At 48.2% G+C, this 20977-nt stretch overlaps 2 protein-coding genes and 1 long non-coding RNA gene across 3 annotated transcripts; 2 read left to right on the forward strand and 1 right to left on the reverse strand.

The window, feature by feature from the left end:
- Positions 1–751: 751 nt before the first annotated feature.
- LOC117190810 lies at positions 752–20900 on the reverse strand. Its single transcript, XR_004473847.1, has 6 exons — positions 20820–20900; positions 11662–12345; positions 11515–11605; positions 11320–11440; positions 996–1159; positions 752–938 (listed from the first exon to the last, which is right to left on the reverse strand). It is a non-coding gene; the product is annotated as an uncharacterized LOC117190810 (long non-coding RNA).
- LOC117190808 (dr1-associated corepressor-like) lies at positions 5923–7262 on the forward strand. Its single transcript, XM_033395850.1, has 2 exons — positions 5923–6054; positions 6245–7262. Exons 1-2 carry the CDS (start codon positions 6013–6015, stop codon positions 7148–7150), a joined length of 948 nt encoding a protein of 315 aa, XP_033251741.1. The 5' UTR covers positions 5923–6012; the 3' UTR covers positions 7151–7262.
- On the forward strand, positions 12558–20901 carry LOC117190809 (protein stum-like). Its single transcript, XM_033395851.1, is given in 10 exon segments — positions 12558–12892; positions 12895–13618; positions 13676–14158; positions 14221–16721; positions 16798–17389; positions 19321–19956; positions 20027–20132; positions 20196–20322; positions 20386–20580; positions 20649–20901. Coding segments are annotated over 10 exon segments (5580 nt in total). The 5' UTR covers positions 12558–12786; the 3' UTR covers positions 20759–20901.
- Positions 20902–20977: the final 76 nt, after the last annotated feature.

Consider the following 20977-nt stretch of genomic DNA (forward strand, 5'->3'; position numbering starts at 1 on the left):
ATTTTGAGTGGCTAAAGAAAATATGAAATAACGTAAAAACAAGAATAAAAGGAATTTTTTAAAAACCAGTGACCTTGTGCTGATTTCTGTTTGCCTGGTATTCCACATTTAAAATTCCCGTTTTTGGGCATTTGAAAGTTGTTGTACAACAACAAGAACAAATTTTGTACAACAATTGACAACAACAACTTTTGTTGTTTTCTCCGTTATTTGTGGCCCGATCTAGGCGTGCGTCGGCATCCCGTACTCGGAATAGGTTCCTTGATCTAATGCAGTCCTTATCAAGGACCAAGGATTCAGGATATTTTTTCCAGACACATAGATCTGTCCTTGATCATTCGCTAAGGACTACAACAAACGAACCATACAGATCTAGTTTTTCCGGCTATTTGTGGGCCGATTTAGGCGTGCGACGGCTTCCTGTGGTCGAAAAACTGTCCCTGATTTGATGGAGTCCTTATCAAGGACATTTTCCCGAATCGAAAATATGTATTTTTCTCCGCTATTTGTGAACCGATCTGGGCGTGCCACGCCTTTTTTAACCGGGATAGTGTCCCCAAAACAGAAGACAGAAAGGATGAGTTTTCAATCATTTTATTCATCAGAACTTAGCTTAGTATAGGATACGTTAGTATAAATAAATAAACAAGTGAATAAAATTTGTATCTACTATCTAAATGTTTAAACGCGTATATCCTTAAACCTAACAACAAGGATATGTATCTAGAGTGTAGTAGCCCGCGTAGCCCTCGCTTGGTTGCCATAGTCAAAGTCCTTGTTGTCGATGGCTTGTTAGACTCAGATGCTACGGGGTGCGATTCTGTCCTGCTGGGATACGATTCTGTCCGGCTGGGATACTTTGATAGGACCCCGTCTGGCGGGTCGAAATCGGATACGACTTCGTTTGTGGCGAAGCTTACGATACATATGTAGGTCCTCTGTGAAAGAAGAAATATTTTTAAATTGTGTCCACAATTACATAATGATTCACTTACTCGTCTCGAAGCTATCCCAGCTTTTGATTCGGCGACGCATGAATGGGCGTCATGGCTGGCTCATGATGACGCGGCGCTAGCCGAATGCCAGAGCCGACGACCCTGGGATCCAATCCAGAAAGTTCCTTTGCGACATGTTCGGTGTATGAACTGGCATCAGCATTCTATGAATAATAGGTAATGTTTTATTGTCAGTGAAAGGATATTACTAATTGTTATTTAAATATACGGCTATGGGTTGACTACGAAGTGTCCAATAATTAGCTAGACATGATTGGTACGACTATGTCGTCCATATTCGAATCTAAAACTAATCCCGTAGAGCTAGAAGGGTCAATGGAAATACTGTAAAAAAATATTAAATATAACTTGAAACGAGGGGGAACGTTGTGAGTTGCTGCGGACACCGCAACTCTACAGTTATACCCGATACTAAGTCAGTATGGCAATCCTCCGGCAGACGCCGCTAATATTAAACGACACGACAAAGAGTGCGTGCGAGAGAGACAGAAAATCAGTCTGAGCGTGACGTCGTGGGCTGCGTAGCCAGTGCAAATTGATTTGTTCCTTTTGGCTATAAAAATGATCTGATCTGATCCAGATTCAGCAATCTGATATATATGATCATTATCTATGATTCTGCGTTTTTAGTTTTCTCGTATCCTCAATATTGTGGATGCAACGGATTTTCGTTCTTTGTGGGGGCGGAAGGGGGTGGGGCGAAATTTTGAGATATACGTTTTATAGTAAGATCTAACAGGAGTGCGGATACCAAATTTGGTTACTCTAGCCTTAATAGTCTCTGAGATTTGTGAATATCCCCAGATTTTCATCCTTTGCGGGGGCGGAAGGGGGTGTGGCGAAATTTTGAAACAAACTCGTCTCGGTCCGATATATTAGGAGTGTGGATACCAAATTTGGTTGCTCTAGCTTTTATAGTCTCTGAGATCTAGGCGCTAATGTTTTACTCTAAGCAAAGCCGGCTATGCTACGTGTGTGTTAGAGAGAGACAGGGCGAGAAAAAATGAAATTGTTTTCTTGATTCTGGCTATAATAATTATACGATCTGGTTCAGATTTTGCACTCTAGAAGATATAGTCATCTTCTACGATTCTGCGTTTTTAGTTTTCTCGTATCGTCGAAATTGTGGATGCCACAGATTTTCGCCCTTTGTGGGGGTGGAAGTGGGCGGGGCAAAGTTTTGAAATATTCTTGTAGCAGTGACATATCACAGAAGTCTGGATACAAAACATTGTTACTCTCGCTCTTATAGTCTTTGAGCACTAGGAGCTGAAGGGGACGGACAGACGGACGGACGGACAGACGGACGGACGGACAGACGGACAGACAGACATGGCCCAATCGACTCGGCTATTGATGCTGATCAAGAATATTTATACTTTATGGGGTCGGAAACGATTCCTTTTGGACGTTACACACATCCACTTTTACCACAAATCTAATATACCCCAATACTCATTTTGAGTATCGGGTATAAAAAAACTGTCAAAAGCATTAATTACGCGCATCAAGCTAAAAACAGCCATTATCCTGTTGAGAGTTGGCAGCACTGTTCTTCTTGCGGCACTTGCCATTCACTGAGCACTCGCGCAATATTGCCAGACTGTCACAGAACAGTGTACTTGTTCTAAATATTTTAGATATTTTCCGGTATATTTCAGCGGGCATGTTGGTATATTTGGTCAATAAATCCGCGGTCACACTGTTGGGCACCAAGGAACGGAACTTAGTGATGTAAATTTGAATGAAAGCATATGACCGATGTTTCAAAACTTTCCCATTTGATTATATTATTATTATTGCGTTATTATTATACAAAACGAGGGGGAACGTTGTGAGTTGCTGCGGACACCGCAACTCTACAGTTATACCCGATACTAAGTCAGTATGGCTCTCCTCCGGCAGACGCCGCTAATATTAAACGACACGACAAAGAGTGCGTGCGAGAGAGACAGAAAATCAGTCTGAGCGTGACGTCGGGCGCTGCGTAGCCACTGCAAATTGATTTGTTCCTATTGGCTATAAAAATGATCTGATCTGATCCAGATTCAGCAATCTGATAGATATGGTCATTATCTATGATTCTGAGTTTTTAGTTTTCTCGTATCCTCAATATTGTGGATGCAACAGATTTTCGTCCTTTGTGGGGGCGGAAGGGGGTGGGGAGAAATTTTGAGATATACGTTTTATAGTGAGATCTAACGGGAGTGCGGATACCAAATTTGGTTACTCTAGCCTTAATAGTCTGAGATTTGTGAATATCCCCAGATTTTCATCCTTTGCGGGGGCGGAAGGGAGTGTGGCGAAATTTCGAAACAAACTCGTCTCGGTCCGATATATTAGGAGTGTGGATACCAAATTTGGTTGCTCTAGCTTTTGTAGTCTCTGAGATCTAGGCGCTAATGTTTTACTCTAAGCAAAGCCGCCTATGCTACGTGTGTGTTAGAGAGAGACAGGGCGAGAAAAAATGAAATTGTTTTCTTGATGCTGGCTTTAACAATAATACGATCCAATTCAGATTCCGCAGTCTAAAGATATGGTCATTCTCTACAACTCTACGTTTTTGGTTTTCTCATATCTTTAAAATTGTGGATGCCACAGATTTTCGTCCTTTGTGGGGGCGGAAGTGGGCGGGGCGAAGTTTTTAAATATTTTTGTAGCAGTGACATATCACAGAAGTCTGGATCCAAAACATCGTTGCTCCAGCTCTTATAGTCTTTGAGCACTAGGCGCTGAAGGGGACGGACAGACGGACGGACGGACGGACGGACAGACAGACAGGGCTCAATCGACTCGGCTATTGATGCTGATCAAGAATATATATACTTTATGGGGTCGGAAACGATTCCTTCTGGACGTTACACACATCCACTTTTACCACAAATCTAATATACCCCAATACTCATTTTGAGTATCGGGTATAAAAATCTTAAAACTTAAAAATTGTGTTGTTGGAAGCTGGGTTGTATACGGTACATAAACCGTCTACAGTTTGGTCGTCGCAACTAGAACTTGAACCAGTTGGACTGCGGAGTGGGTATCCTACGGTGCGCGAAATGAGGATCTGAAGACACGGCGACAGCCTCTGATGATTGCGATGGGACAATTAGTGACAGGCAGTTGTGGAACTGTTTCTGATATTGAGTTTTATTGAACAAATTCATCTCCTTATATAGCTAGCAGTGGTACTCTTATTGTATGGGAAGGAACGCCAGGCTCCATGTGAGTGTATTTTTAGATAGGGTGCACTTACTCTGTGCGGGGGTTACATTTCAGTGCATTTACTTAGGTACTTGGCAGCAACAAAGTAAATAGTTTATTGCTTCATCCTTTTTGGTGGGTTCGAGTTTACAAGTGCAATTGTCTATTCTTAGATGCTAATGTAATTTTCGTGTCGTCATATTCATTCACATGAAGTGACATGGACAATTGTATTTATGAGTATTTGTGTATGAGATTGTACTGTATATTCTGTAATATTAACGAGGGGGAACGTTGTGAGTTGCTGCGGAGACCGCAACTTTACAGGTATACCCGATACTAAGTCAGTATGGCTCTCCTCCGGCAGACGCCGCTAATATTAAACGACACGACAAGGAGTGCGTGCGAGAGAGACAGAAAATCAGTCTTAGCGTGACGTCGGGGGCTGCGTAGCCAGTGCAAATTGATTTGTTCCTTTTGCCTATAAAAATGATCTGATCTGATCCAGATTCAGCAATCTGATAGATATGGTCATTATCTATGATTCTGCGTTTTTAGTTTTCTTGAATGTGCAATATTGTGGATGCAACAGATTTTCGTCCTTTGTGGGGGCGGAAAAGGGTGGGGCGAAATTCTGAGATATACGTTTTATAGTGAGATCTAACAGAAGTGCGGATACCAAATTTGGTTACTCTAGCCTTAATAGTCTCTGAGATTTGTGGATGCCCCAGATTTTCGTCCTTTGCGGGGGCGGAAGGGGGTGTGGCGAAAGTTGGACACGAAACGGTCAAGGTCCGATATCACAGGAGTGTGGATACCAAATTTGGTTGCTCTGGCTCTTATAGGTTCTGAGATCCTTGAACTCATATTTTGCAATTGGCAAAGCCGACCATGAAACCTGTGTGTTAGAGAGAGACAGAGCGAGAAAGAATGAAATTGTTTTCTTGATTCTGGCTATAATAATTATACGATCTGGTTCAGATTTTACACTCTAGAACATATAGTCATCCTCTACGATTCTGCGTTTTTGGTTTTATCGTATCTTTAAAAATGTGGATGCCACAGATTTTCGTCCTTTGTGGGGGCGGAAGTGGGCGGGGCGAAGTTTTGAAAAATTTTTTTAGCAGTGACATATCACAGAAGTCTGGATCCAAAACATCGTTGCTCTAGATCTTGTAGTCTTTGAGCACTAGGCGCTGAAGGGGACGGACGGACGGACGGACGGACGGACAGACGGACAGACAGACAGGGCTCAATCGACTCGGCTATTGATGCTGATCAAAAATATATATACTTTATGGGGTCGGAAACGATTCCTTCTGGACGTTACACACATCCACTTTTACCACAAATCTAATATACCCCAATACTCATTTTAAGTATCGGGTATAATAAGGTATATGGCTGTGACTGAACAGTATTCCTCATACCTTCCCAAACACACAACGGGTTGCCTTTGAATGATGTTAACGGCGTTCGCAGTTTTATATTTAAACAAATGTATACCATCTATAGTAAATTTGATTCATTTTAAGTCAAATATGTTTACTTTATTTGGCATTGCTGTGTTGCTGCTTACAGAAGACAAATACGCAATGATTTGAAATTAAACGATCGATGTTTTGCAAAACATCGATGCATCGCTCTACATCGGTACCAGCAAAACCATCGGTAAACATCGGCAAAAAACATCGATGTGTTTTTACATCACTAAACGGAACTGTTCTTGTGTAAAAAACACACGCACATTTGTTAATTTCGCTAGGACTTGGTATATTACTTCACAAAGCCCGAAATGCCATCGAAAAAGAAAAAATACAACGCGCGCTTCCCAGCGGTGAGTACGGACGAAGCGGAAGTGGTCAATATTTTCGGCTCTGGCGTGAACCGACAATGGTTATCAGTTTTTATGCATGTGTACATACATACTCACATAATCAGAGGCTCCGTGTTGTGGGCGCAGCGGCAGAGCAGCACGAGCCCGGTGTGATTTATCGTTGACTCGATTTTAATATTTTACTCCGCAGGGTCGCATCAAGAAGATCATGCAGAGCGATGAGGAGATTGGTAAGGTTGCACAGGCGGTACCCGTTATCATTTCCCGGACGCTAGAGCTATTCGTGGAGTCGCTGCTAACGAAGACGATGCGTATAACGAATTCGCGCAATGCCAAGACACTGTCCACTTCGCATATGAAGCAGTGCATCATGTCGGAGCAGCGATTCGATTTCCTGAAGGAGCTCGTCCGGAATATACCAGACATCAGTGTGGCCGAGGAGGCAAGCTCCTACAACGATGACAGCTCACCAGAGCAATATCCGGACTCAGATACGCCATACGATCTTAGCCTGCCATCCACATCTATGCGGTCATTGCCGAATGGAGGCGGATCCGCTATCGGTCCCTACATGCGCTCAATGAGCTTGAATGGCACCGGCCTGAAGCGTCAGCAGCAGCAGCAGTACCCCCCACCCACACACATCGCATCGGTAATTGTGCCTTCTGTGGCACACACGCACCAGCTTCAGATGGGACAAGTGCCCGCCAAGTTGGCTCGCTCGGAATCAACTCCGTCCTACACACCGCGGGGCAGACCGCCCAACCAAAACTCCTACCATAAGAAACAGTCGCACGACACTGCCATACCTGCTCCGATCTGCAGCTATGAACTCAATAAACCAATAGTCAAAATCGATTATAGCAACGTGCAGATGCCGACCACCACCCTGTGCACGCCAGAGGCAGAGGCAGATGCCAACTCCGCCTTCAATTTTGACATTGCGGCTCCAGTTATCAATATCGATCTGACGAATATTGTAGCAGCTGGAACGGCTGGAAAGAGCAGCGCTCCCATCATTCCAAAGGCCACTGTGGCATCAACGACCCCAACTAAAACCATTTTCGAATTAGACGAAGACTATGACAATATTTGAATAGTATCTAAGTGAATGCGCTTTTAAATTATTGATACATTAATATGTACTCTAGCTCTAAGTAATCACAATACATTTGCAAAATAAAGACCATGCTGGATTTTAAGCTGAACCTCTCAGCTGTGAACCTTTGCTAATTTAAAATCTAATCGAAGAGTGATGATTACTCGAGCTGAAAGCGATGGTTTCCGCTCAACTGGTTCGACGGCTTTACTGTGCCCAACGATGCGCATCGCATCAGGGCGGCCAAGATCAACTTTAAACTATTGTATATGTTTATTGAGAGGGAGATTTATGCAGGATTGGTATGAAGCGGCAATAGTCGAAGCTGCCCAACGATGCGCATCGCATCAAGGCGGCCAAGATCAACTTTAAACTATTGTATATGTTTATTGAGAGGGAGATCTATGCAGGATTGGTATGAAGCGGCAATAGTCGAAGCTACCTTCAGCATTTGGAATTGTTCCTACTTTAAAATGTATCTGTACACAAGCATCTCATCTCAAAAGCTTCCCACATATACGGGAAGCTAATAACCAATTACCGAAAACTTCATTTGGTTAGCCTTAGTAAAGTGTGACCTTTATTTGTTGTGCGTAGAACAATTTATATGTGTATATAGTATATACACATAATAATAATTACAAGTATTACTTAATTTCGCCCAAGGTGCGTCCACTGACTGCCACTTAGTCATTGTGTAATCCTCGGTCACAGTCAATTACAATTAAATGCCTTTCAATGGATTCGTACATTTGTATATTCGTACACGCAATCTCGGACCAGCAATTGATATTAATTTGGGGCACGATGTGGGTCAAGCATTGATGTGACTCTATACAGTACAGGTGTGGGACACTGGGATGAACTGACAAGCGGAGAAACCAAAGTCAAATATCGTGTGGGAAAATCTTATTGTAGCAAGATTACTAGCCGCTCCTTGTGTTTTGTGCGCAAAGGTGCAGTTTAAAATTATATGAATTATTATGAAAGCACAGCCAGAGGGATTTTCGCTTTCTCGGGTTGCATTTGGGTTTGGCATGGCTGATTAGGGTCAGCAGAAGGCCGAGATGATTAGTCCCCCTACGAGGAGCCAAGCCCAGATCAAGCTGATGAGTTCCTCCTCATTTGAGAGAAGGAAGGAAGGCAGCAATAGGAAGCCCCATCACTGGGGAGACACGATTTCGTGAATTCAATTTCCCCAAACAGAAATCCAGATCTGCACTCCTCTCCTCCATTGTCGTGTGCTGTGCTCCCAAGGGACTATGGGTGTCCATTTGGCTTGAGTCATGGTAAAAACTTTGAAACAATAAAATCAACTTGCGGCGCGCCGCCAGTGCCAAGTTTTCATGTCCAAGGCGTATTTATGTCAACCGGAAGTAGGTTTACTGACCCACGTATACCCGTACGTGTGTACGTTCGCCCAAACAGCGGCTTCGACAATCGTCGTCCTCGGTCGGCGACTCCTTCGGCGGCCGCCTCGACTGGTCAACCCCAGAGCGCAGGACGACGATAGCCCCACGTATAAGAAGGTATTTGCCTTTAGCGGATTAGTTTTTCTACGAACGGCGAGTGCTGTGCATCGGATCGATGCCAATGCGCGTTGATTTTTTGGGTATTCCGTTTGAGTTCAATTTAATTTTTTCAATATTTTCAAAAATGCTAAAGTACAATAAATCGCGAACAATCCAAAATCCCCTTCGAAACTATCGACAAACCGAAACTTAACTCGAAAACAACAAGAAAACTAAACCATCTAAATTGGAAATATCTTGAAAAGGGAACCACGCCGAACCATCCAACGGCAAAGTTAACTCATAGATGTCGCCAGGAATTCCTATGGCTTTGGACTCTGGTCTGGGGAAACGAACTCAACTTTTTGCTGGAGTCGGTCGCCATGGGGTAGTCGGGGGCTATCACGACATTAGCCAAGGATTTTCCCCCGTCACTGCCACTTAAAAGTCAGCCCCCAGCCCGAACCTAAGAGGGTCTTGTGAAAGGGTTTACGAGTATAGGCGTTGTTTCTGTTTCTGTTGCTTTTGCTTTTTCTGCTGCTGTTGCTGTTGTCTTGATGTTGCAACAGTGCGCCATGGCATAGGAGAGCCGGAGGCCCAAGTGTTGTTGACTCTTTGCCGCTGCACAAGGCAAAAGGAAATTTGTTGCGGTTTTGACCCTATTCCAAAGCCAAGGAAAACCGCACTTTACCCTGCCTGTACTCGGCTCGGCGATGTCCTGGCTGCCACATCCCACATCCTAGCCCCGTCTCGTGGCTTGAAGTGGCCCTCATGCGGTGTCTCACGTGCGTGCAGACCCGTGAAGATCTCCGGCAGTGGGAGCATCCAAAATATATGATTTAAGGACGGGAAGTCAGGAAGTGTGTGCAAGCGTATCAAAACGAGGGGGAACGTTGTGAGTTGCTGCGGACACCGCAACTCTACAGTTATACCCGATACTTAGTCAGTATGGCTCTCCTCCGGCAGACGCCGCTAATATTGAACGACACGGGAAAGAATGCGTGCGAGAGAGACAGAAAATCAGTCTGAGCGTGACGTCGGGCGCTGCGTAGCCACTGCAAATTGATTTCTTGCTTTTGGCTACAAAAATGATCCGATCTGATCCAGATTCAGCAATCTGATAGATATGGTCATTATCTATTATTCTGCGTTTTTAGTTTTCTCGAATGTGCAATATTGTGGATGCAACAGATTTTCGTCCTTTGTGGGGGCGGAAGGGGGTGGGGCGAAATTCTGAGATATACGTTTTATAGTGAGATCTAACAGAAGTGCGGATACCAAATTTGGTAACTCTAGCCTTAATAGTCTCTGAGATTTGTGGATGCCCCAGATTTTCGTCCTTTGCGGGGCGGAAGGGGGTGTGGCGAAACGGTCAAGCTCCGATATCACAGGAGTGTGGATACCAAATTTGGTTGCTCTGGCTCTTATAGGTTCTGAGATCCTTGAACTCATATTTTGCAATTGGCAAAACCGACCATGAAACCTGTGTGTTAGAGATAATGAAATTGTTTTCTTGATTCTGGCTATAATAATTATACGATCTGGTTGAAATTTTACATTCTAGAACATATAGTCATCCTCTACGATTCTGCGTTTTTGGTTTTATCGTATCTTTAAAAATGTGGATGCCACAGATTTTCGTCCTTTGTGGGGGCGGAAGTGGGCGGGGCGAAGTATTGAAATATTTTTGTAGCAGTGACATATCACAGAAGTCTGGATCCAAAACATCGTTGCTCTAGCTCTTATAGTCTTTGAGCACTAGGCGCTGAAGGGGACGGACAGACGGACAGACGGACAGACCGACAGGATTCAATCGACTCGGCTATTGATGCTGATCAAGAATATATGTATATACTTTATGGGGTCGGAAACGATTCCTTCTGGACGTTACACACATCCACTTTTACCACAAATCTAATATACCCCAATACTCATTTTGAGTATCGGGTATAAAAATATAAGACCTACATATATGGATATATTGAGTATATGTGTGTGAGTGTGTAAGAACATCGCGTGTCAGAGACATGCCAACAGGTGTCACAGCCAGCGCTGGGAAACAATCAAAAGTTGTCTAAGCAGCAGAAAGCAGATGAACAAACATGCAAACACGGGCGGAGAGAATCTACGGACATTGCAACGCCCCGCCGTGCGGCGAAATAGTGCGGCGAATTGGCAGCACTGGCTGGCGGGCTCTCCTCCCCCGATTGCTTTTCTTTTTATACCCTGTACTCGGATAGTGTATTGTATTCGTGCAAGTGATGATGGACAGGCAGGAGAGTGTGTATGACTTAACAAATTCGTAGAATTATTGCCTTTTTAAGGATATGGAAGCTACATCTCACAGTGATGGTGGACAGGCAGGAGAGTGTGTATGAATTAACAAATTCGTAGAATTATTGGCTTTTTAAGGATATGGAAGCTACATCTCACAGCGTTTGTTGAATGTTCAAAGAGTATTGTCATATAAGTGGGTATCAAATAGTCGACTTCTGCAAAACAGTGCTCTTGGTTGTTTCTTTTGTAGCAGTATCTCAGCGTGTCTGCGTGTGCACACTACTAGTATTATTATAGTGGCGCTTCCCCTGGTGTTGTGCTTTGTTTGAATTTGAAGTGTAGGCAATATTTCTCTTGAAGGTTTCTTTGCTCACTTACCGCGCCGCGGCGCCGTGGAGGCAGTTCCATTTCAGTCAGTGCCAAAGTCCCATCGTGGGCTCTATCGCTCTCGCTCTCCGTTTCCAATGTTCATTTTTCGCGGCTTTTCTGTGTAATGATACTGTATTAGAGTTACTCTCGTGCACAATTGAAACTAATTTAAATAACAATTACATAAGGCTGGGCATCACTTACCGTATACCAATACCAATTTCCTCGAGGGGACTCCAATTATAAACGGTTCTTAAAGTGTGTCCCCAGCCGTAATGAGATGCAGGAAAAGTGCCTGTAATCCAGAAAAGAGTTTAGAAGAGAAGGAAAATTTGCGAAAAACCAACGTACAGGCACAGGCACAGGACCGGGTCCGGGCCCGGCACGCGTCATGGCCATAACACAGCACACCGGTCTAGTCACTTCCTGCGAGCCAAAGTGTGTCACCGAGATTCGAGTGGCGCCCCATAAAATGTAGGTTAAATATTAGGCAAAGGAAAATCAATGCGAAGAAAGGCACTCATTCACACCAGGCATCCCTCCCCACGTCCCTACGGTTCGGTTCCGGAATACCGCAATCCTCAAGCGGCGTACGTCATGCCGCAAAATATAACTACTATTTGCGTACTCCAGTCCCATCCAATGTTCGGAGTATCTGAAAGGAAACAGTAAGAGAGACAGAGAGAGAGAGAGAGAGAGAGAGAGAGAGAGAGGAATTAAAACATCATGTTCAGCTGATAGTTGGTGTCTGGCAGCCAGCCCCAAACATCTTCGAGCGATGCACTCCTCAAGTGCAGTCACTAATGCGGCAATTTGCAACATGCAATCCAATCCGTTCCAATGCCATACCATAGCCATGCCACACCATGCATCTCCCATCCATAAGGCTGAAGACTGTTGAGCGCTCATCAAGTTCTGCTCTCGTTAGCGTTGGCTTAACGGCTTGGGGGGAGTTGGATGTGGAGTTGGAGTTAGATGTGCTGCTGGAGCAGGTGCATTCCGATTGCATGGGGTTTATCAGCGCGGCACACGCAGCTATTTATAGGATCGAAATGGAGAGAAATGTCATTAGAAAATGTTCGTTCAAATAATAATAATTACTGTTTTCGCCATTCCCGTAGTTTGGCTGTGCAAATCGGAAAGTTGGGAGGCAGTTGCCCCAGGAGACCGTGGGCGTCGCGTGTACGTCCCGTCTCACTGACATTGCAATGGCCGGAAGGTCTGGTCTGTCCCTAGAATACATACACAAATACGTGTAAATACGTTTGTGTGCGAGTGATTTTTGAATATTTCTGTTGCTATGAATAAACAGCTTTTGGCGTCATTGGTTCTGTTGCACCCGAACGAAACGAAGCGAAGGAGAACAAAATATAGCAAAGTAATCCTGCGTAATCCTTTGATATGGCCAGAAGAATGGACAAGGACTCATAGTGGAAGTGAGAGGGATCGATCGAGCGACCGTACCAATGTCAAATCATGCAGCAGACCCTCTCGTACTTATCATCATCGCCATCCCCCTCTCCGATGGCAACGCCATCCGGAACACCACACCCCCAGCGACCACCCATGCCCCTACCCACACCCATCCACGACCCGGCTCAACAGGCAGCGATCCCAACAACAGGTTTCAGCCGGCCATCATTCCGGTTGACTACAGCTACCACACCCACACCCATTCCCACCCACACTCCCACTCGTACGGCCACACGACCATGGCCCCCTCGACGTACACATCCACACAGAGCTTCATCCGCCAGCCGACGGCCAGCACAGACCTGGAGCTGGGATCGGAGCGGGACTCCCAGCCATATAGCAGTCTCTTTGGGGACCCTGTGCGCCCGCCGTCGCAGGTGGAGGAATACTTCGGGACTGCGGCCTTTGAGACGTTACGATCTTCTTCGCTGGAAGTCCCCAGATCTGAGGAGGATGCCCTAGTGGCCGCTGTGACCCTCAATGCGCTGATGGGCAATGAGGCTCGGGTCAGGCAGAGGATCTTCTCGAATATTCCCTACACGAGAACCCCCCGGGCATCACTCATCCCGCACCTGCTGCCGCCCGATATCCAGATCTTGCCCAATTCCAGCGGCGGCTCCAGCTCGGAACAGCTGGGCTCTCCCAACTATCGACTTCTGGCCACGGACGACTTCCTTAATAAACCGGATATGTACGACTTGGCGAACCCCAGTGAGGAATCGCAGTACATGACACGCTTGGACTTCGATCGGGAGGAGGAGCGAACGCAGACTCCCAGCCGAACGGCGGGCAAGCAGAGTGTCTCCACCATGACCTCAGATGACCATCACCACGGGTAAGAGCCAATCCCATCCATCAGTCAATGAATGATTCTGTATTTTATCCGTTTTAGCTTGCTAAGCGACTCTTACTCGGGCAGGGACTGGTTTCGACCTGCTCCACAGCACTATCCGGAGTTCACGCGCATCCCCAAGCTGCGGCCCAGCTCGAAGAACATCATGTCCATGAAGCAAGAGGAGGTGCCGCTCTCACCGCTCGCCACGATGATCCAGGACATGAACAGTTCCAGCAACGGAGGCGAGGAGCGGTTGTTCCCCGATGGGGAGAAGCAGTCACCGATGCAGGACATGGACGTCATACTCTCACCGAAGCAATACCTGGAGCAGCAGCTGGAACGGATGAGTGCGGTCAGCGAGCGGCAGCTGCTTGAGGACTACAGCCCGCCGTCGCCTCCACCAGCTGACCCGCCGCCTTCTTGCCACCAGAGTAGCCGCAGAGACACGGAGGAGAGCGTCTGCTCACGTCCACCCACCATGAAGAGAGAAATGTCCCCGATCATCATCAAGGACTCAATCTCCGTGGGCGGAGACTATCGGTAAGTGGGAACAACACTCTGCCTCTTCTGGCCAGTTCTAATCTCTGCTAATCCACATCCAGCGTGGACCAGCCACGGCCACACAAGAAGACTGCATTTACCATCCTCACAGTGCGCTCGCCGCAGACCTCGCCGGCGTACAGCCCCGCCAGGAGAGCCGCCGCCAGGAGGTACGCTTCCATACAGTCGACATCGACTACCTCATCAATGGCCACCAAGCCGCCGATCCTGCCGCGTCGCAAGACTCCCAGCGACTCCCGCCTGCCGGAGCTGCCAGGATATCTGGCCCACTCGGCGTACCCCAGCCAGCAGCAGCCGCAGCCACAGCCGCATCCACTCCACACAACCGATGACTCGCCACGGCCCTCGGTGCAGTTCAACATGAGTGGACGGCACAGTCGCAGCAAGCTGGCGACGCCCTCGAAGGGAATCCTCCAGCAGAGGGACTCGCTCACCTCCTCCATAGACACCTACACGCAGAGGGCGCAGCGACGAAGGTCCATGGCCCCCAATAGTCCCCAGCAGATGTCGTATGGCCAGAGGATCAAGAGCATGGAGAGCCTGCCGCTGATAACCGATCCCTATCAAAGCGCGATTCCGCGACTGCACTACTCCACCATGGACCTGGGCAAGGAAGCAGCAACCTTTCCGCCGGGCGCACTGCCACGCCCACTGAAGCCAAACCACAACCCCACGCGAAAACAGCGCGGACTCCTGAAGGTGATCAACCGGGAGGAAGCGCTCGCCCACATCCCACCCAGCTCCAACTGGTGCAGCCTGGACGACCTGGCTCTGGCACCGAGTCCCCGTACATCCTTCGACGCCGGCCACGCTCAGGGTCGTTCCAGTTCCACCTCGCCCGAGCGAAGGAGCTCCACGCAAACAGCCTCGGACCGACGCAGCTCCAACCTGAGCACCATAACCGCCACCACCTCGGACTTCAGCTACCGCCGTCCATCGCTCGCAACACTGCCAGCATCGTGGCTGCGTCGCAAGTCGGTGCAGGCGCCGATCCCCGGGCGTAGCTCGCGACGACAGTCCATCTACCAGAGGGATCCGAAGCCACCGCCGCATGGGAAGCATGGCAAGATCGCCAAGCCCAGCAGTTTGTCACCGATTCTCGGCACCCCGAACAAGCACAGCAGCTCAGGGCAGAGTCCTACCCACGGATCCTCGATAATTGGGCACCGGGCATCATCGCTGTTTGGGCACCATGAATCCTCGCTGATTGGTCACCGTGCAGCCGCTGTCGACACGCAGTCCGAGGTGCCGACACGTCGGGACTCGCTCTCCCGCATTCCGATTCGAAGTCGTCCGGGATCCCGGGTGGAGTCTCGTTCCAGTTCGCCGTCGAAGGACTTTGTGGCTACGATTCCGACCGCATCTGGGCGCACCTCGCGGGCAAGCACGAGTCGCTCTCCCTCTCGGGCGATGGTTCACAGCAGGACGCCCTCACGGGAGAGTGCGCGACCCGGAGAATCGCGATCTGTGTCCAGGGGCCCACCCTCTAGGGCAAGTTCTCGCATGGAACAGGCACGGGAGCAGGCCAACTCCCGAAGCAACTCGCGGGCCAACTCCCGACTGAGCATAAACTCCTCGCTGCGATCCTCTAGCGTCTCGCCCGTCACCATGACCAGGAACAGAACCATACGGGGAACCACACCGCAGCCCAGTCGCAGGAAGTCCATACCATTGAGTCCAACCAGCGGCATGCTAGGGCGTCGAAAGTCCATAAGTCCGGGGGCCATTAGAGGGAAGGCAGAGATCCCGGAGACATTGTCGCGCCGCAACTCCCGCTCCCGCATCCCCACGCGACAGTCGGGAAAGATGGAGTCCAAGTCGCCGCCATCCTCCTCCAAGAAACGTTCAAAGTCCCCCGAGAAAACCAAGGGAACACCGGCGATGACACCCAAGGGCACCAGAGCGGGCAAAGTCCCGCCAAAGGGAAGCCCCAAGGCAAAGAACACATCCAAGCAACCAGCAAGTGCCAAACCCAAGTCCAGGACAGAATCTGTGAAGGCTGTTAAAACCGCGGAGCGTCTTCCAGTTGTCAGAAGGGAACAGGGAACAGGGAAGAAGCCAGCCCCCAAAGCGCCATCATCCACAGCAGCGAAGGAAGCGAAAGCCGAGAAAGGAAAGCCAGCAACCAAGAGCAATGCACAGGGACAACCAGCAGCGCCCCCGCGCACCAAATACCAGCAGATGAAAGCCAAGCCATCGGGAGCGGCGACAACGGAGGCCAAAAGACCTCCTGCACCCACGACCATCAAAGCCCAGGGGATTGTTCACGAAAAAGGTGCCAATGGAGGAGATGCTCCAACAAACATGACTCCACTAGCTGCCCAGGTGGGCAACGTGGTGCTCCAGGCAGCCGAAGCCATTCCGGCAGTGACCAGCGAGGTGACCGTCCCCTCAACTCCAGGACGCAGAGGCCAAGGAGCGAACATGTTCAAGCTGGTGCGGATGAGCTCCCGGCTGAGCATGCTTAGCCAGAAGAACCGAGCGGATTCGCCGCTGAATCTAAAGGTGGCAACAGTGCCAGAGATAGCTCAGGAACACGAAGGTGAGATTCAGTCTAAGGGGCCACCACACACAAGATTTTTTTATAAATGAATTAATCTTATTCTATTAAATTCCAGAAGCAGCGACCCACTGTTCTTTGATGAAGTCCAATGATGCTGGGAGTCTGCCTGCCGCCATACTGGAAAAGTCACAGAAAACGCTCGAAAACATACAAAAGACCGTCACGGAGGCCACCGATGAGATCCACAAGACCATCAGCGAGAACCTCACCGATCTGAAGACTCTGGAGAACGACATGGGCCTGACCGCAGATGGCCCTCCCACTCCCACAGCCACCTCTGGCACGATGCTGGCCAAGCCAGGCGACTCTGAGTCTCGGACAGGGACAGCGGATGGTGGGAATGCTCCCCAGAGCTCTGCGGAGCAGGCAAAGTCTCCTTTTACGGCCACACAGCCCATCGAGGCCGCGGTCTCGGTAGTGCACCCGGACGAGCGAGCAACGATATCCAGTGTACCCGCGAGAATGCGAGTGTCCAGTGTAGAGTGCGAGAGCTCTGACCTGCCCACAGTCCTGGACGTGTCCGAGTCGGAGCTGGGCGGCCATGTGATGCCGACGCCCGAGAGCGGAGTGGACTTCAAGGTGGACGCCAAGCGACGCTCTCCAGACGGACAGGGCGGCTCCGCAGCGGGAAGTGGTGGCATGGCAAAGTGAGTAACAGGGAAACACTCTTGAAAAACTGATTAATATTGATGAAAAAAGCATGACTATTCATGGGCTAGCCCCATAACGATCTGTCCTGCTTCAAGTGGACATTTTAGGCGGGAAGGCTAACGGAGAGTACTAATTTTTTGCCTCGACCGTAGAGTCTCCACATAAAGAGCTCGCCAAGGCTTACAGCGCCTGGCCAGTCGTCAATTTGCATACAGGAAACACCCAAACAACAGCAGCAGCAACAACACTTTACAGTGCCGTGTGGGCTGGCGCTGCCGCTGGCTTTCTCGTGGTGGTTCGGGCGGGCACAGGTCCGTCAAGCCACTCATAAGTGCGTCAATAAATTTTGAATACAAACACGATGTGGGGTCTATGGAGCGACTAGAGTAGAATCCCTCCCCTAAACGCTAGACCACGACCACGAGCCCACACCAGACGACCACCTTTGAGGAAATCCGTTCTCTGCCTTGTCGTCGTCGTCGTCGCCGTCGTCAGGTCGGTCGCAGTCGGCGAAGGTAACGATGTTCTTCACTGCATTGTTTTTTCCAGCCAACCGATATGAGCGGGTCCGTGTGTTTGCGTGTGTTTGTGTGCATCCTTAGCCATGCGAGACCCCAAGAAAACGTGTGACCGACCCATTACAGTGCGCACCCTTCCCCATGTACTCGCTAGGAGAAATGGGCTACGCTGTCCACTCTAGGGAACCCCCACCGTACGGGCATGGTACAGCGTGCATATCGCACGGAGGTAAAAGTATTTTCGCAACACGACTTAAGTTTCTTGCCGCAATAACAAATCAGTTTCGGCCGGACAATCGCGCTAACCGCAGCCTAGCTCCCGTGAGGCGACTCCCGAATCTTCCAAAAGAACCAAAGTACCAAAGACCCAAAGAGAGTGCTGTGCCTGCGAACTTCCAACAATTAATCCGAAAACAATTCGGATAATTTGCAAAAATGCTGAACGAAACGAGCAAAAATTCGGTTATATATACGGTTGATCTGACGCAGGACTCGTTCATAGATGGCGATAAGTATTTCCTTAGGTAACGAGCATTAGCTTCCGGATTCCTATTATATTTTATCGTTCTCCACCAGATGGCATAGGTTTGAGTAGTTAACGCACCAGCGACGACCTTGTGGATTAATTTAAATACAAAACAGGCAAGAAAGTTTCTTTCATTCCGATTGTTGTCACTGTTCCACGAGTACTCCAACTCGAAGTTTATTGGATCCTTGCCGCTCAGAGCGGGTCAAATAAATTACCGACCTCCAAATTGCGTTTGGTCGTTGGCTCGTGCACAACGAAATTAAAGGCGTTCGAAGCCCCAAAAACATATACTATACACACAAGTACATGTACATGAGTACAGTATACGGGCTATACATTTTATGGGCTTTGGGCCTATAAAAATTGTGTAAGCGTCTCGATGGGATTTTCATGTTTTGAGTTGACATTTCTGGTGAGCGAATAATCTGAACAAAAGGTTCTTTAAGGAATAAATAAATAAAGGAATAAAAACAGTCTCTGCTTTCATAAGCAAATGAACGAGCCAAGAAAATAGTACATTACAAAGTCTTAAATCTACATAATCCATCCATTAGATGTTGCTGTTTTCCATACGAGTAATATATACACATAAAGTAGTGGTAATGCTCCGACTGTGATTATATATGTAAAGCGATGGGCGGAAGTGATTCAGGACTATCCCATAAACTTGAACTTTGGCTCCGCAGCACTTCTAACAACTTTCCAATCATACAGAACTTCCGGCTCTTAGCACCTTGCCAAGCCTTGCTGAAGCCATAAAAGCTTATATCCGGTCCTTGGTCCCAGTCAAGGATGGCATGCGGAAACCACGAACAAGAGCTACTTTCCAGCAACTAAAAATTATTATGAGACTATTTTCAATCTACTCTTCTCCCACCAGAACCAGCAGCCAAGAGTTCCTGGAAGAAAAGGACAAAAATGTCAATAAGAAGGGATTGTGTCGCTGTTGTTCCTCATTGTTCATGCCCTGTCGTCGCTCTCGATGCTCCCGCTGCTGTTATCGACGAGAACGGAACCCCTCAGCCGAGGACCAGCCCGTGCTATGGAGTGCAAACAGTAGTGCCACAACCGCCACCAATGTCCAAGTGATTGATGAGACCAAGTCGAAGAAGAAAAAGGTGACGGACTGGCTCAAGTCGAGCTGCTGCCGGAGCTGCCGGAAGAAACCTCCGCCCGCGGACACGGACAAGCCGGAACCGCCAAGCGTGAAGCAGGAGGCCACTATGAGTACGGGACCAAAACGTGGAGGCAAATGCGGTCTCTGTCTGAGCAAGGTTTTTTGCTGTCGCTCGGTGAACAAAGTGGACGACACGGGGAATGAAACCGAGCTGAAGAAGTGCTGCTTCTGCATACCATATCGGAGGAACCGCAGCAAGCCGAAAGGTAGCTCCGTTTCCTGGCGGGATCAAGATCCAGAGCTTGGCATCAAGCCAACTGATACATCGGTTCTGGAAGGTGCGTCCGAGGCCTCAATGACATCGGCAGCTGCGGATGCTCCGGCTACAACACCCAAAGAGTAAGTCTGACAGACACTACACCTCTATACTTGATGTGGAGCTAAGAACCTCTTGCCATTTTCATTAAAGGGGCTGCTGCAAGCGTTTCTGGCTAATGATGCTCTGCTGTCGCAAGAAACCGCGTCGCGAATCGAATGCTCGCCGACAGAGCATCAGAGCCCCGCCGCCCAGTGAGGCAAGTGATGATACACTTTGATCTATGGTTACAACATTCCATAATTATATTTCCCGCACTTAGGACACACGCCGGAAGCTGCATAACGACCTCGTGGAACACGCATCCAAAATGAAGGGAGCTATTCCTGTGCTACCGCTGTATTTGGCTTGGTTCTGTGCCTTCTGCAACGTGGTCTTTCCAGGCTTAGGTGGGTTTTCCACAGGTGCACCTGCCTGAATATACGGCTTCTAAGGCTTCTATGATTTCTTAGGCACACTCCTGTCGGGACTCCTCTGCTTGTGTGTGGGCATTCCACGTTTCTCGCAGTACGACAGTGCCCGGGCTCGAATCGGATCCTTCATAATCAACGTTATTGTGGCAGTGTCGCAGTTCTGTTGTGTACTCTTCTGTTTCGTGGGCTGGGGCTGGTCCATCTGGTGGGGTACTATTATGCTAAAGTGTGCAAGTAAGTGTGGTCATTTACCGTCTCATATTTTGAGAGCATACTTTAACAAAGATTCCCCCAAATCTTAGGGAAACTGAGCAAGATTAAAAAGGTGGATCGTTTGGAACTGGAGGAGGAACAACGACAGGCCCAACTGGCGGCCACTGCGGCTGGTGAGACAGAGCCGGCGAAGACATAGTAATCCAGTCCAACAGGACACATTCAACGGGACGAGATTTTTTATACAATTGTGTACATACCTTTGTACAAAACTGTAGATTCCACAGACACGTGCACTTCCAAATGTACTTCCATGATAAGTAAAGTGTAACAATACTTCCTTTGAACAGAACTTAAATAAAAGCATGGATTAAGATCATTAAACTTCCACTAAAATAACAAGAGTTTTTTTTGCGCG

This window comes from Drosophila miranda, assembly GCF_003369915.1.
Source record: "Drosophila miranda strain MSH22 chromosome Y unlocalized genomic scaffold, D.miranda_PacBio2.1 Contig_Y1_pilon, whole genome shotgun sequence".
NCBI lineage: Eukaryota > Metazoa > Arthropoda > Insecta > Diptera > Drosophilidae > Drosophila > Drosophila miranda.

Coding starts and splice junctions, on each gene's coding strand:
- LOC117190808 (XM_033395850.1), top strand. CDS start 6,013: ATGCCATCGAAAAAGAAAAAATACAACGCGCGCTTCCCAGCG. Junction 6,055..6,244: donor ACAACGCGCGCTTCCCAGCG/GTGAGTACGGAC, acceptor TTTACTCCGCAG/GGTCGCATCAAGAAGATCAT.